We start from the raw sequence: 14,537 nt of genomic DNA, 5'->3' as shown, positions 1-14,537 counted from the left end.
ATGACCTGTGTGTTCTAAGACCTTTCGAGGCATTAACCTTTTCAGTCATTCGAGCTACAGCAGCTATCATATTAGATCGGACTGCACATGCCAGGCCTCACTCCCCATGTGCATCAATTAGCCTTGATGTCACCAGTTCACAGGTTTTCCTTCCTTGGATCACTTTTGTTAGGTTATGACCACTGCAGATTGGAAACATCCCACAAAAGCTGCATTTTTTATTTGTTCTGAGCCAGTCGTCCAGCTGTCACAATTTGGCCTGTATCAGAGTAGCTGCAGTTACAATATCTAGTGCCAGTGGCAACATTTAGGTAGGAAGTAAATGTTTTGTCACTAAAGTTTATGTAGGAAACAGAAAGAATGGATTTGTGGGATATTATCGGTCTGCAGTGATGGGAACCGACCAGAAGTGCTGCACGGAGATGGGAAGGCTGGAATTTATGTTAAGAACCCTTCAACATTATTAAAACATTGAAGGATAGCACTAACTACTATATAACTATATAAATATCAACTTTGTGGAAGAAATGTGGTCAGGATTAAAATTGTGAATGGAGATCACTTAAACACTTGGTAAAGCTGTATGGTAAAACAGCTATTAACAAACACAGCTTTTATTTAATAGGGAAAATAGGAGCATTCGCATATGCACACAGTACAATGAGAACTCACAGGAATGGGACTAAACAGCTGTGTGGCAATAAGAAACCCATTTGTTAGTGAGATTTAACTAACAGATGGCTGTAATTGGTTCTGAAGCATAAAAAATGAACTTTGGAGCAGGAAGAAATGATCATGTGGTCTGATGAGTTTTGATGATCCTATTTCAAAGAGATAGGGTCAATACCATTATGTGGCAATAAACTAAAGTCAGCTGATAAGCTAAATGTACTGAAGACCAGGTCATTACATTAATGCAATTTTTCTTCCCTGATGGCACAGACATGTTCCAGGATCAAACTGCGAAAAAGTGGTTTTGGAAGAATTAAGAAATATTTACAAAGTCAAGAACACTTTGGAGGAGATAGGCATATTACTGTCACAGTCTACAATCAAGCAATGCTCTCATTAATGTATATACAGACAGTTTACATCAAGACACAAATACACTGGTAACACCAGAAAACAAAGTCTAGAATAAACTTTTCTAAAAACATCTAAAAAAATAAAATAAAAAATAGGACCATCCAGTTCTAATAATGGATTCTTTAAACAGATGACATTAAGATGAACCAAGATCAAGGGTTCATTATCCAAAATGTATCCTATCTCTCTGATAAGTCTGTTTCCTTAATTTGTCATAAACTAAAAGAAAAACGGGCCGTTATAAAACTGCTCATCAGCCAATCATCCAATTACCTCAGTAACATCTTGATTGCTTCATTTGCAATCTATTGATCGAATCAATTTATTGTGGTGGTGTCGAGAGGAAAAGAAAACTGGCATTCAGGTAAAACCATGATTTTTTATTGTGCAGAATAAAACTACACAGTTATGAGCAAAAATGTATTTACTTTATTTTTCAATACAATCTCTTGCTACACTAATGCACTAACAGTTGTGTTCAAAATAATAGCAGTGTGTTGCAAAAAAGTGAGTAAAGCTTCATATTTATATAACTTTTCATTTAAATCACACAAATTTATTGGACACCCTGCACGTTCTATTCTGAATCACATGAAGAAAAATGTGCTAAATGGATTATTAGTTTACAGAAAGAGAAGAAAAACAAATATCAATCTGTTAAAAAAATAGCAGTGTTATCATTCATCTTAACAAAGTGATGAATTTACAGTTTAAACAAAAATGCTTGAAGTTTAATCTTTCTTGTGCACCTCTGAACTTATATTTAGTTGTATATCCATGGTTTCTGAGAACTGCTTCACATCTGTGCTGCATGGAGTCAACCAACTCCTGGCACCTTTAAACAGGTATTCCAGCCCAATAAACAGCATTTTTAATGTCAGGTCACAAGTTTTCTATTAATTTAGTGGCTGGACTAATCCAATAGAAATTCTATAAAATTCTATTGGATGGGCTGGACACTCCATAACTTTAATCATGTTGGTCTGGAACCAAGATGCTGCTTACTTACTGGTGTATTCGAGGTCGTTGTCTTGTTGAAACACCCATTTCAAGGGCATTTCCTCTTCGGTATAAGACAACCTGACCTCTTTAAGTATTCTGATATACTCAAATTGATCCATGATTCCTGAAATATAATAAATAGGCCCAACACCATAGTACGAGAATCATACCCATATCATGATGCTTGTGCCTCCATGCTTCACTGTCTTCACGGTGTACTGTGGCTTGAATTCAGTGTTTGGGGGTCGCCTGACAAACTGTCTGCGGCCTCTAGACCCAAAAAGGACAATTTTGCTTTCATCAGTCCACAAAATATTGTGCCATTTCTCTTTAGGCCAGTCAGTGTGTTCTTTGGCGAACTGTAATCTCTTCAGCACGACTTTTTTCAACAATGGGACTTTGCGGGGGCTTCTTGCTAATAGCTTTCTGGTTTTGGTCTTTATTTTAAAGCATATGATATCATTTTAGCAGAGCAGCCTATAATTTTCTGCACTTCTTTGTATGTTTTCCCATCTCTAATTAACTTTTAAATCAAAGTACGCTGTTCTCCCTAACAATGTCTGGAACAACCCATTTTATTTTCAGAGAGAAGTGCACAGGACAACTTTTTTTGCATTTATCCTTACATTTATTAGTTTGACACCTTTTTTCACAGAATAATTTACCTCTAATTGAACTCTACACTGCTATTATTTTAAACATGCCCCTTTTCAATTAATGATTCGGTTACACAGAATCAGGTCCATGCAAGTCGTGACTGTTGGGTCTGTTGTTTTCTATTACTTCACTACACCTACAAGTAAAATATTCACCATGAAGAAATATAATTTCTCCCAAAAATAATTATTGATCTTTTCAGTCTTTTTTTTCTTTTCTTTTTTTATTATAAAATAAACAACATAGAAGTATACATGTATTTGAAAAAATATTAATATTTCTATTTTTTCATATTGCTTATTTTATTTTATTGTCATGTAATTTGTAAACCATTAACCTATGAATTTATGTTCTAATATAATATTTGATAGCGATTATGTAGGGGGGGGCGATCCATGGCAGGGGGGGCATTTCAGTGCATAACACGTGTTACAAAAAAAAGTTGAGCCGCTCTTTTTCCATTTCGTCAACTAATCAAAGAGCTTGTGATCAGTGTTTCTACTGTCGATGCATATCGCCTTTTAAACCAACGCACGAGCGCACAATAATCCTAGACAACTCAATCTAGCTATACTAATCATCAACAACGGGTGAGCTCAAAGAAACGACTTAGCCAGATCGTAATTAGCACGATGATCTCATCTCGGATGTGTCAATTCATCTCGGATGTGTCAAGCGACGTACGAAGAACGGACCCGTTTACTGATGTTGGACTGTTATTATTTTGAACACTACTGTATACCATCAGGGTAGAAAGTATTGCCAGTACACCAGAGCCATGATCGAACTGCTTGCTTCACATCTAAAACGCTGGCCTCCCGGGAAATACTTTAACGATGCAAACATGTAGAAATGGCTTGGAGTGAGGTCTAGACTAAACAGAGATATGGCAATAACTCCCAGCCAAGTTCCTTTAACGTGAAAGTAGTGTTTGTGAATGAATAGTTTCCAAAGGCAGATCAGTCTTTTCCACAAGACAAGTTGTCAATTTTCCAAGACATATATGGACATGCGTCCTTCTTTCAAACATTTTTCTGCAGCCAAGAGTCTCATTCCCATACTGTGCTTAAAGCTTCTATAAATGTCAATTTAAGTTTTATGCCTTGAACAGACCAAAATGTTTAAGCATTGCATAATCAACACTACTGAAAAATGACACTAAGCCATATTTGAGAAGGACAATTTATTAACAAACATACTATATATATATTTAAAAAAAAAAAATTGGCAGTATTTACCTTGATTCTGGTTTTACCACACAGTTTCAGTGTTATCTGAACCAAAATATATTTTAATTACACGATGACACTGAGCAGCATTCCACAAAGCCTTAGTATCAGTCCTGCACAATGGGCTGTTATCAGTCTTGATTCATTTTCCAGTCAACCAAACTGTTCTAGGGCTTTCGTTAGATTCTGGGGTTTCCCTTAAAGGGGTAAAAAATAAAAAATAAAAAATGTTCAGTAATGAAATTTCAGCGCCACAGACCATCACTGGCGTTGTGTTCACACAGCCTTGCGGTGGTACTCTGGTGGTGCAACCTCGTAGTCACTGGCATTGAAGAGGGACGATGAATTCTTTACCAAATACCTGTATAGAACAAATTGATCACAATTAAAACTCCAGAACAAACAGTTGTATACCATCATAATGCTGTTAAATTCTGTTCTCTGTAATATATAGAAATTTTCTGCAACCACAACTCAACAGACAGCAGTTCAGCTCCAAGGCAAACCACAGGTTTATATTAATGCACTCATTTAAATACATTAACATTTCTAACAAGTAAATTACATGGCATATGTGCCACCTACAGACTAAAGGTCATACAATTATACTATTTTTAACAGTATAGCTGGGGTCTCAAATCCACAAACAGGTCTTAATTTCCCGGCTGAAGTACCACTCAGTTCATGCATTCAGGCACTTGTATAAAATGCCTGAATGCATAACTGAGTGGTATTTCAGCTCAAGAGCAACAAGCTCCTGCCCTCACCCCTTTGTAGAAATTCCTGCACAAGAACCATTCCATAATTGATCACTGGTATGAATAAACTGAATAATAATCAGCAGTTTGACTGCATAGTACAATGCTTCTATGATAGTCTGTTTTTTTGTTTTTTGTTTTTTTTGAGTCATTTAAAAACAATTCGGGTCAAGGTGCATATAAGTATATTACCATAGTTCTTGATTGTCATAAGTTTTCCTGCTCTGCACACTGACCAAGTGTGTCACCCGGAACAAAAGTACAATGCAAGTAATCAGAGCCAAATTCCATACTCACTGAAAATAAAAATGCATTCCTTATTTCAGCTGAGAAGGCCTACTGAGATAAATCAAGATGATATCTTTCAAAGTTAAGGATTTTTATTACAAATTTAAGTTTCCTTTCCTGATTTGCTCTACAATTAGTTACGGTTAGCCATACACAACCGTGCTGTAAGCACGTTTAGTCATCAGCATTATATGCACACGTTATTCCATTACACAGCAGTCGCCCGAGCGCGCAGAAAAAAATATGCAGAACATGGCTTGTTTTAGGAGTGTTTAATGATTAAAATCAATCGCTATATTTTAGAATCAGTCACTGGAACTGCACAAGAACTCAGCTAATTAATTACTGCCTTTTTTTTTCTTTTACAATAACTCAAGCTCTACCCTTTCTGAAATATGACATTAGCTTACTGATGATCCCTACTGAAATGTCTTGTTACTCAAATATCTTAATTTGCTATTGGCAGAGTCGACTGTAGTAAAGAAAGCACCATGGCGATCAGTGAAAGAGCTCGTTGAGTTACTCCTGGGTGATACCAAATAGATGGAGGAGAGTCTAGGGGACTGTTTATGATGTCATGAGGGGTGTGGCTGGCATGTTTAAGCAGGTGGATAAAGAATATAAGAGTCTTTTCTCGTTTTGTGTTTGTCAAACACAGGAGACTTATGAATGACCAAATTAATAACAATAATAATAAAACAATTACAAAATATGTGACCTTTAACGATGGAAAGAAAAACTATTTGTTATCTTCTCTTTAGTACTGATTGAGGTATTGTGTTAGTGCAGACAGATGGAGAGCCATCACAAAATCTTAATCTTATGCCACCTGGTGGTGGAGGCATAAACGAGGTGCTACAAGTCATAAACCTTCTAACTGGTAACAGGACAATCCACAACATTAAACATAAAAATTCATTTATATAATAAATAAAATTTGTTAACACCGGAAAATAAGCAGATTCATCATTTCAAAAACTGCCTTTATGGGAAAACCATCCAGTCAGTGATTATTTTTCTAGAAAAGCATTTTAGGAGATATTGTAATGCATGTTCACTGACCTAAAGGCATGTATGTCAGTATCTGCAAAACTTCACAAAGCATCAAAGAATAAGTTTACATTTCTGGCTAGTCAAGTCCTTAATGTATGATCTATTTTTAAATATGTACAAACAAAGTATTCTTATTTTTTCATATATTAGTTTTTGTAATAAGATGTGCTCATATAGTAAAATGCAAATATTTCCTAAACCCTCATCTGGCTTTAGTTTTTTTTTTTTTTTTTAGGTTTTCTATACAAAATCTCCACGTAACAATTTCACCCAGATTCATCAGCATCTTGTTTGCTCTGTGTAACACTCTGGCCACATCCTCACTGTGACTCTGGAGGCTAGTACAGATCCAATAGTTATAAATAACCTTCTCTAACAGCACCAGTGGGCATCTCTTTCCAACTCAATATTTTAGCCAGAAGCCTTCTTACAATTAAAGCAACAGTGCATTCAAAGTGATGTATCCTTCAACCGCCCTCTAACTCAATATTCAATTACACTGTCCTGGAGTCCCATTCATCTCTGTACTGATAGTTAATCAAATTCTTAGTCAATACAACACACTGCAAGCACCACTTGTAAGCTGGACAGCTTAAAAGCTTCAGTAGTATTAAGGCACACTTACTTCAAGAAATCTTGCAAGTAGCTGAGCAGCAGAGCTAGGCTTTTCTCATCCAGAGGTGTGTATGCCAGCATGGCCCCAATCCTCACTGTCAAACATAAGGGACGAAGTTATGAAAGGCATGCGACTATAATGCAAACACTGCTTTACCCATCACCTTACTTCTGCTTGGGGGTTCAAAATGTTTTGGACTACTTTTGTTTGCAGCTTTTTGTCACAACACAAATCATGTGACTAATATATATATAAACTCTACGTTTTTAACAGATACGTATAAAGTGTTGCACAAGACATTTTTTAAGTTTAAATAGAAACTGACTAAATGAACAAAAAATCTCATTAAAGCTGAGAAAAAAAGAAATGACTAGAATTAAATGTAAAGAGTGAAAATATTCCACAAAGTATGATCACAATGAAAAGTTTAGCAAACAGTGCATACCAAAAAGCCTCAGTAGGTGTGGTGCGCCATAAATCTGTGACATTGACGTGTCTGGATGGTTAGCCAAGATCTCTGCATACTGTGGCCTCTCAAACTTGTAAAGGAGCTGTGTGCCTAACATAACGTTGAAGTACTCGCGGATGCCAGCAACCACTTCATTCACAGCGTATTCCCTAAATAAAAACAATCACAGTAAAAAAATTTATTTAATTCAAATTCTGATAATTAATAAGATTATCTTATTAGATTAAGTTGGATCAGATCAGGGCCTTGTAGGAAAGATGTAAAATACAAAAACTTGCCCTTCTGTCCATTTTGTGTATGAGGCCAGTTTTCCATTTTGCAAGGAAAATACACTACTGTCTGGCCAAAAAAAGTCCCTATTCCTAAAAAGTCAATTTGTTGGCACGCATCAAGCAAGAAAAGGAAAACAATAAAATTACTGGAATTAGTTTTAGATTTGTCCAACATGTTATTAAATCATGGAAGGATAGCACCAAACTGTCAACTTTGCAGAAGCAACCCGGTTGGAACACATCATGAATTATTCAGTGAAGATGAATTATAAAAACACTGGCAACAGATAATCACTGGTATATTAAATATTGAAGAAAAGGGCATTTACATATGCACAATTAATGACCAAAATGCACAGAACTTGGACTAAACAACTGTGTGGTCATAGGAAAACCACTTGTCTATTAGATAAAAAAATTTTTTAAAAAAAGCTTAAACTTGCTAGGGAGCAGAAAAAGCAATAAACTGTGAAGCAGTGGGAAAAGGTCATGTGGTTTGATGAGTCCAGACTTCCTCTAGTCCAGAGGAATGGGTGTGTCAGGTTAAGAAGGGAAGCGCATGAAACGATGTCCCCATTATGCACTGTACAAGGCTCCGAAGGCAGTTTTATGACCAGGAATTGTTTCAGTTGGGTCAGCATTGTTATGTGACAATAAAATGAAGTCAGCTGATGACCTGAATGTACTGAACGACTTGGGGACTAGTATTTCCCCTCATGAAACTAGTAAATTCCATGACTAAAACTGTAGAAGGATTTTTTTTCTTCAACACTATTATTAATGTATTAGTCACAACACTGCATGCTGAAATCTAAGCTAAAGTCAGCCAAACAAAACTTGAGTGATACCTTTTTTTGGCTAAGCAGTTTACACTGCCTGTCACAGCCTGTGTAAAAAAAAGTGCTCACCCTTGCAAACAATATTCATTTCATCAAGAGGAACATGAATTGAATGAAGAATGAAAGTTTTGCTGAAGACAAAGGCCAGCTCCTTCTTATTGAAAAGCATATCAATGTGGCTTCCATTAACTACCTAACTCCATGTATATCCTTATTAACTGTGCATACTTGTTATCAGAGGTTCCTCTTGATTTCTTGTAATTTGCATAGTCCTCCAGGATCATGTCTACATTCTTCTTTCCAGGCAGGTGGAACAGCTACAAAAATAAAAATGCCACACACAGTCACACTACGTTTCCCAGTTACATCTTCTTACATTCACTTTAACATACAATTCATATAATCTCTGGACTCACCAAACGTATCAAATTTAAATTATATTATGACGTATATTAAGTCCCTAAACCAAGATGCAAGACTAAGCATTAGGTAAAATATTAGCTTTTTAAGCATCACCTGCTTCTGTCTAGTGATCAGGTCCCAGTCGTCGACCAGCCATGGCTTTAACTCTTCAGGAATCTTTACCTTGACTTCCACACGATTGATAAAGGTCTCCTCCTACACAACAGTAGTTTCCATAAATGAAAAGGTTTACCTCATGCAAATTTAAAACCACTGAATAAAAAAAAATTACTTTCTCTTAATTATATCAAAAGTAGTGTATAGTGTAATTTGTATTTAAAAAGCAATTAAAAATCATGTTTAAAATCATGAAAACTCAAAAAAAAAAAAAAAAAAAAACTTCAGTTGTTTTATACAGAAACGACCAGGCTAAATTAGCTAACAAGTGGAAGTGTTTATCATCATCATGCAAAGTACATCAAACATCAAACATTATATTAAAAGAGCACGGAAGTCTGATTTTAAACAGTTTATTTTAATATAATAAGGATTTTGTTTAATTTAAACTCTAACTGCACAATTCAAAAGCTAACCTTTATAAATCTAAAAATAATAATACAAATCCAGCACATAGCTGACCTGACGCTTAAGGTGAAACCAAACTACATACTGAAGTAAATTTAATGTTGCTGGACAGCTTGATTCGCGGCCTGAGTGTAATGATTGCAGCCGGCAGTTTGGTGCAAAACCGATAGCCAAGAGTCTTACTTTAGGAGTCTTAGACACCAAACACGACTTACCAACATACTATAAGTGCTGTACACCCTATAATTCAGTAGCATGTAGAACTTTCTTTTAGCATCATGTAGATATTTTCTCCAACAGTTTATTAGTCTCTCACATTGTTTTGGAGAAGTTCTGTTTCTGGTGTGCTTGGCATTACTGTCTTGTTGCATGGCCTGACTTCGGAGCAGTGTAAGCTGCTGGACTGATAATCTGACATTTGGCTCAAGAATATTCTGATATAAAGTAAAATTCATCATAGTCTTAATGCCTGCAAGTCTCCCAGATTCTATGTCTGCATATGTCTATGTGAGCTCGAATCATTACCCCTGCACCATCATGTTCACAAGTCGGTATAAGGTGACTGAAGTGATTTATGATGTTTGGTTTTCATTAAACATGGTACTGTACATGATGACCAGATTTCTCCACCCTGGGCTTGTCAGTCCAAAGACTATTATTTAGGAAATTTGTAGTTTGTTCGGATGCAACCTAAGTCATGCTGCCTTTTTTTAAGGGGCTTTTACCTAGCCACTCTTTCCTGAAATCCCTTTATACTTTTGGCTTTACGGTGCTTTTCTTTGATGAAAATAAGCCTTTAATGTCTTTACAAAAGCCTGTAGGTGATGTAGCTCTGTGGTTTTCTCTTAGATATCCAAGTTTTAAACAGTCCGACCTTGGATTTAATTAACCAGGAGGCTATATTCCTGAGAAGATTAGCAGCTGGCTTGACTTAAAAGCTCTGTTTATAAACAATCCTTCTGATTGTAAAATGGTGTGGCGATGCCCTTAAAACACGGCACAGATTGATGAGCAAAAACAATTAGTTCTCCAAGTTCATGGCTCATTTACTTTTCTCTTGGTATGATATAGACAAACTCCAGAGTGCTTCGGAAAACCGAACTGCCTAAGGTTCTGTTTTATTGAGGTAGTCAGACTTCATGATGATTATCTAATCTTGTAGATTTTAGTAGTAACACCTGCTTGCTAATTTTTTTTATAATGATTGTGGAAGTAGAAAGGTTTCTAAATGCTGTATTACTTTTTCGACTACATACTAAAATATGTTCGTTGTTACCCAAGGTTATTTGTATACAGAAGTTGGAGAGAACCATTTAGTCATTGTTTAGCCCCTGATAAAATAAACAGAATTTCCCCATGACTGTACATGTACACTACCCGTCAAAGGTTAAGACACACCTGCTAATTCCATCCTTCCTGATTTTTTTTCCACACTTTTAAACAATGTTGAAAGTACCCAAAATATATAATAATCTCCTTTGAACAGTTGATATTGAGAGATGTCTGCTATTTATGCTCTGTAAAACCTTCATAACACTAATAAAAATGTTTGAGACTGGTAACTCTAAAAATTAACTTCTCTGCAGCATAGATAAGTTTTTTGTCTTGCTTTCTTGGGAAGGTCTTCCTGAGAGCTTGTTTCCTCGTGGCACTTGATGGGTTTTGCCTCTCCCACTGTTATACTCTGACTCTTTCATTTCACACTCAGACACACACACACACACAGAAAAACAGACACACATACACTCAATCACACACTTGCACCTGTCACTTTATGCTCCATTGGTACTTTCACTACCTCAACCCAGGAAATAACTTGAAAAAAAAGTACTTATTTTGTTCATACTATATTTGTACCCCATTTTGTTATACTGCTTTATATTGCTCTTTATTGTCACTTTAATCAACTAAAATAAGCACACTTGCACTATTCTTATTGCACTGTTCCGTTTTTCTCCATATCAGCCTTCTGTGTTGTTAACTGTCCCTTTTTGCAGAACAGTTACTCAATTACCTCACCTCTGTTGTTTTTCTAAGTTTGTGTTATTTAATGTTTTTAAGGTTTTTATTTCAGTGTTATTTGTAACGAGGAAGAGAGAAACGTAATTTCGTTCTCTATATGTATGCACTGTACATGTAGCAGAATTGACAATAAATTTGACTGACTAACTGCCTGTTGTTGTTGTCACTTAATTATCCAAATGCCATTATGTTTTAGTTCAAACTTTTCAAAAATCCAGTATGGTTCTAGAAGACAGAAAATAAATCCAAACTTGTCTCAAAATTTTTAACTGGTACTGTATGTGTGACCCAGGAGACAAAATAGGAATTAACATACACTCTCCACAGTTGGGTCAACACGTGCCCTCTTCTTGCGTGGAGGGTGAGGAAGTTCTCCAGTGCTGGTCCCTTCACCAGCTCCTGGTGCTGGAGGAAAAAAAAACAAAATTCAGTGAACTCTCTACTTTTTTGATTTTTGATGCAAATAGTAGAACAGCAAATGAAACTAATATGGTGGTCGAAATTTGAAACTTACTCTTTTGTTTGTTCTTTTTTGTTTTCCTGAAAATAAATAAAAACGTTTTTAGAAAACTTTTTTTGAATAGTGCCTAAATGTTCAGTAGAAAGATTGGGCAAAGAAAAGAAGAAAAAAAAAAAATCAACTCACACATCAACATTTTTTTGCTGCACAGCAGCTATCTTCTTATTCGGTGCAACTCCCCTCATCCTTCCCTCAACATAATGGTCTCTAGAAAGCAGACACATGTTTTAACAAATGAGCATTATTTTGGTTTTACAGTTTACAAATGCTCTAAATATTACATGAAGAAATCAATGTAAGAAAATTTTGAATCATTATAAATGAGGAGACATAAGATAGACATTTTAAGATATACAAGGTTAAACATAAAATGGTACACATAAGTCTAAGGGTGTTTTCAAATTAGGCATGATTGCTTTGATTGCTTCCCCCTCCTATCTCCTCAGCTGGCCAGCGTTCACATTGTTATTTCTCTCCTCTCTTGGACACACTTGTGTATTTACAATCTCTGATACAGCAGGTGGCAGTATGCACCTACCTCATTTGTGAACCAAAATAACTGAAGAGAAGAAGAGAATGAGGAAGTTCTGCGCAAGGAACTTTTGCATTATGCCTATTTATTATGAGACATACACATTTTTATGAAATATCAATAACTATAATGATAAGATCAATGCTCTCACGTGCCTTTCTACTTTGTCAGCTATGGCTGTATAGGTCAGAGGATAAGAGGTCAGGTGGATATTTGATGGAAGACTGATCAACTTCTGTGCTCAGAAGTACAATTGGCTTTTATTTCTGATTTAATCTGTGCCCGAGCGTGCTATGCTGAACACATCTTTAAGCAGCCTTGAAAAAAATCTTTGGGGTCAAGTGTCCTCAGAAATTAACCCCGGGGCCCTAATGTGAAAACGACTTCACAGAGAACTTACTGATTTGCCTTTTGAAGCTCTTTCTGTTTCTGCAGATTGCTGTCCACATATTTGAGTACACGGCTTTCAGGAACCCATTCGTCCCAGCTTAAAATAAAGGTTGGTAGCATTAATAAAACATGAAATACATAGCAGTCACTGGTGATTAGGTCATTTAATCTGTTTCAAATACATAACAGCATATGTGAAACTTACTTTTTATTCCATCCACTATAATGAATGAAGTATTTGACTTGCTTGTCCTTAATACTGATTTTTACACACTGCAAAGAAAAACACGGTTGTGAGGTGAATGAACTGCAAGAGTCAGAACATACTTTTATATTTAAAGAAACAAACTCACAGGGATGAATTTATATTTTATAAAAAATATATATATCCTGATAAAGTTACCTTAGCTTCGTATAGCAGCGGCCCATGAAAACACAGCACTCGTTCACCTAAAACGAAGAAAGAGTGACATATTTCTGTAAGCATGCATCATGATGGAATTTTATATAAAAGAAACTTCACTAGGTTGTGTGTGTGAAACCAACAGTCTAGAATTGACCTGAAACCTGCTTCGACATGAGGGAAATTATACAGAGAAAAACGAAGTAGAAACGTTATGTTCTGCCATCAGACATTTACAGTAACAGTAAGGATTGTGATGTAAAAAGTCCAGACATTGGGTTAATGCCAGACCACGGCAGTCCTGACTCTTGCTGGAAAAAATGTGGTTATTACAGATTCATTCACAGTTCTGAAAAATAGGAGGAAGCTTCAATGTGTTCACGGTGTAACTAAACATGTGAGAAAGCTCTAACTTCTTGTGACAGTTAGCTAAAACGATCCGTGATGAGGTGCAGATGGTAATTTTAAAAAAGTTCAACGAATTAAGACAAGAGACAGCATTTGCCTGTCGATCAGAAACTTCCTCAAGCATTTGAGTGAAGCACGAATTTGTGGAAATGCGCATGCGCAAGAACGTCGAGCAGGAGAATGACTCAAAACAGCGAAATAAACACGAAGTGGCAAATAAATATATCCAAGAAGCAACAATAACGCAGCTACCCAAGTGATGTGTCACTGGTGCTAATGGTAACGCTACGTTAACATGGCTAGCTCCCAGTTAAGCACAGAGCTAACTAGCCATCGGTTTCCACGACGTTCGTGAGCTAGCTAGCTCGCTAGCTAAACGTATCCTAATGAAAGCAGCTTCGTGCTATTTTGTTATCATTTGCAAGACCGTAACTGCCATAGCGCGCGCGCACACACACACACACACTCCGTGATCCAGGGGTATGTGTGCTTCTCCAACTCTGTCTCAATTTAATCTCCGGCTTTGTGTACTGCAGCAGACTCGCTCGTGCGCGCGCCATTGTGCTCGCTGCAGCCGCGCGCTCTCACCAGCTCACTACCTCCCGACATTTAAAACCTCTTACCTTCTTGAAATTTAGGTTTAGGGTCCTGTTTAGGCGCCATTCACAGCTTAAGCACTACAAATAGCTGGAAAATCAGATCCAGGCATCGCCAGCTCCGATTCTGTTCAGATACGGTGAAGGCGCCCGCGCTACGTCTCCTCTCCTGACGCATTAATTTGGCGCCGCGTCACGTGACTTCACCCAAAACGCGTTGTCTCTGGAGCGTTTTCCCACCAGTATTCAGAATAACGTCTTACGTGCAAGACGCTACTAGGAGCCTTGTTTGTCTCAACCGCGGTTTGCTTTCGAGAAAGAACCCGTTCTACTCGTTTTCTAGGAAATAAAATAAAGCAGCCCTTGCAGAAATAAGTTAAGGCCAAAGCAAGGATGCACTACCTTCATAA

At 36.7% G+C, this 14,537-nt stretch overlaps 2 protein-coding genes across 2 annotated transcripts in view; both read right to left on the bottom strand.

The window, feature by feature from the left end:
• Positions 1–3,913: 3,913 nt before the first annotated feature.
• Positions 3,914–14,304, bottom strand: morf4l1 (mortality factor 4 like 1). The gene is made up of 12 exons (XM_053499992.1): positions 14,155–14,304; positions 13,124–13,170; positions 12,926–12,993; positions 12,731–12,817; positions 11,925–12,005; positions 11,793–11,818; positions 11,595–11,683; positions 8,786–8,887; positions 8,498–8,586; positions 7,135–7,307; positions 6,699–6,783; positions 3,914–4,335 (listed from the first exon to the last, which is right to left on the bottom strand). The coding sequence occupies exons 1-12, from the start codon at positions 14,192–14,194 to the stop codon at positions 4,251–4,253; spliced, it is 972 nt and encodes a 323-aa protein (XP_053355967.1). The 5' UTR covers positions 14,195–14,304; the 3' UTR covers positions 3,914–4,250.
• Positions 11,924–14,537, bottom strand: part of pias1b (protein inhibitor of activated STAT, 1b) — a 38,179-nt gene continuing 35,565 nt past the window's right edge. Inside the window, exons 16-19 of the mRNA XM_053499991.1 lie at positions 13,124–13,170; positions 12,926–12,993; positions 12,731–12,817; positions 11,924–12,005 (exon numbers count right to left, since the gene is read on the bottom strand). The gene's annotated coding sequence lies outside the window, so the exon portion shown is untranslated. The remainder of the gene's footprint in view (positions 12,006–12,730; positions 12,818–12,925; positions 12,994–13,123; positions 13,171–14,537) is intronic.

This window comes from Clarias gariepinus, chromosome 7 (assembly GCF_024256425.1).
Source record: "Clarias gariepinus isolate MV-2021 ecotype Netherlands chromosome 7, CGAR_prim_01v2, whole genome shotgun sequence".
NCBI classification, from domain to species: Eukaryota; Metazoa; Chordata; class Actinopteri; order Siluriformes; family Clariidae; genus Clarias; species Clarias gariepinus.
The sequence above is the reverse complement of the archived record's forward strand: the minus strand, read 5'-3'. Positions and strand labels throughout refer to the sequence as shown.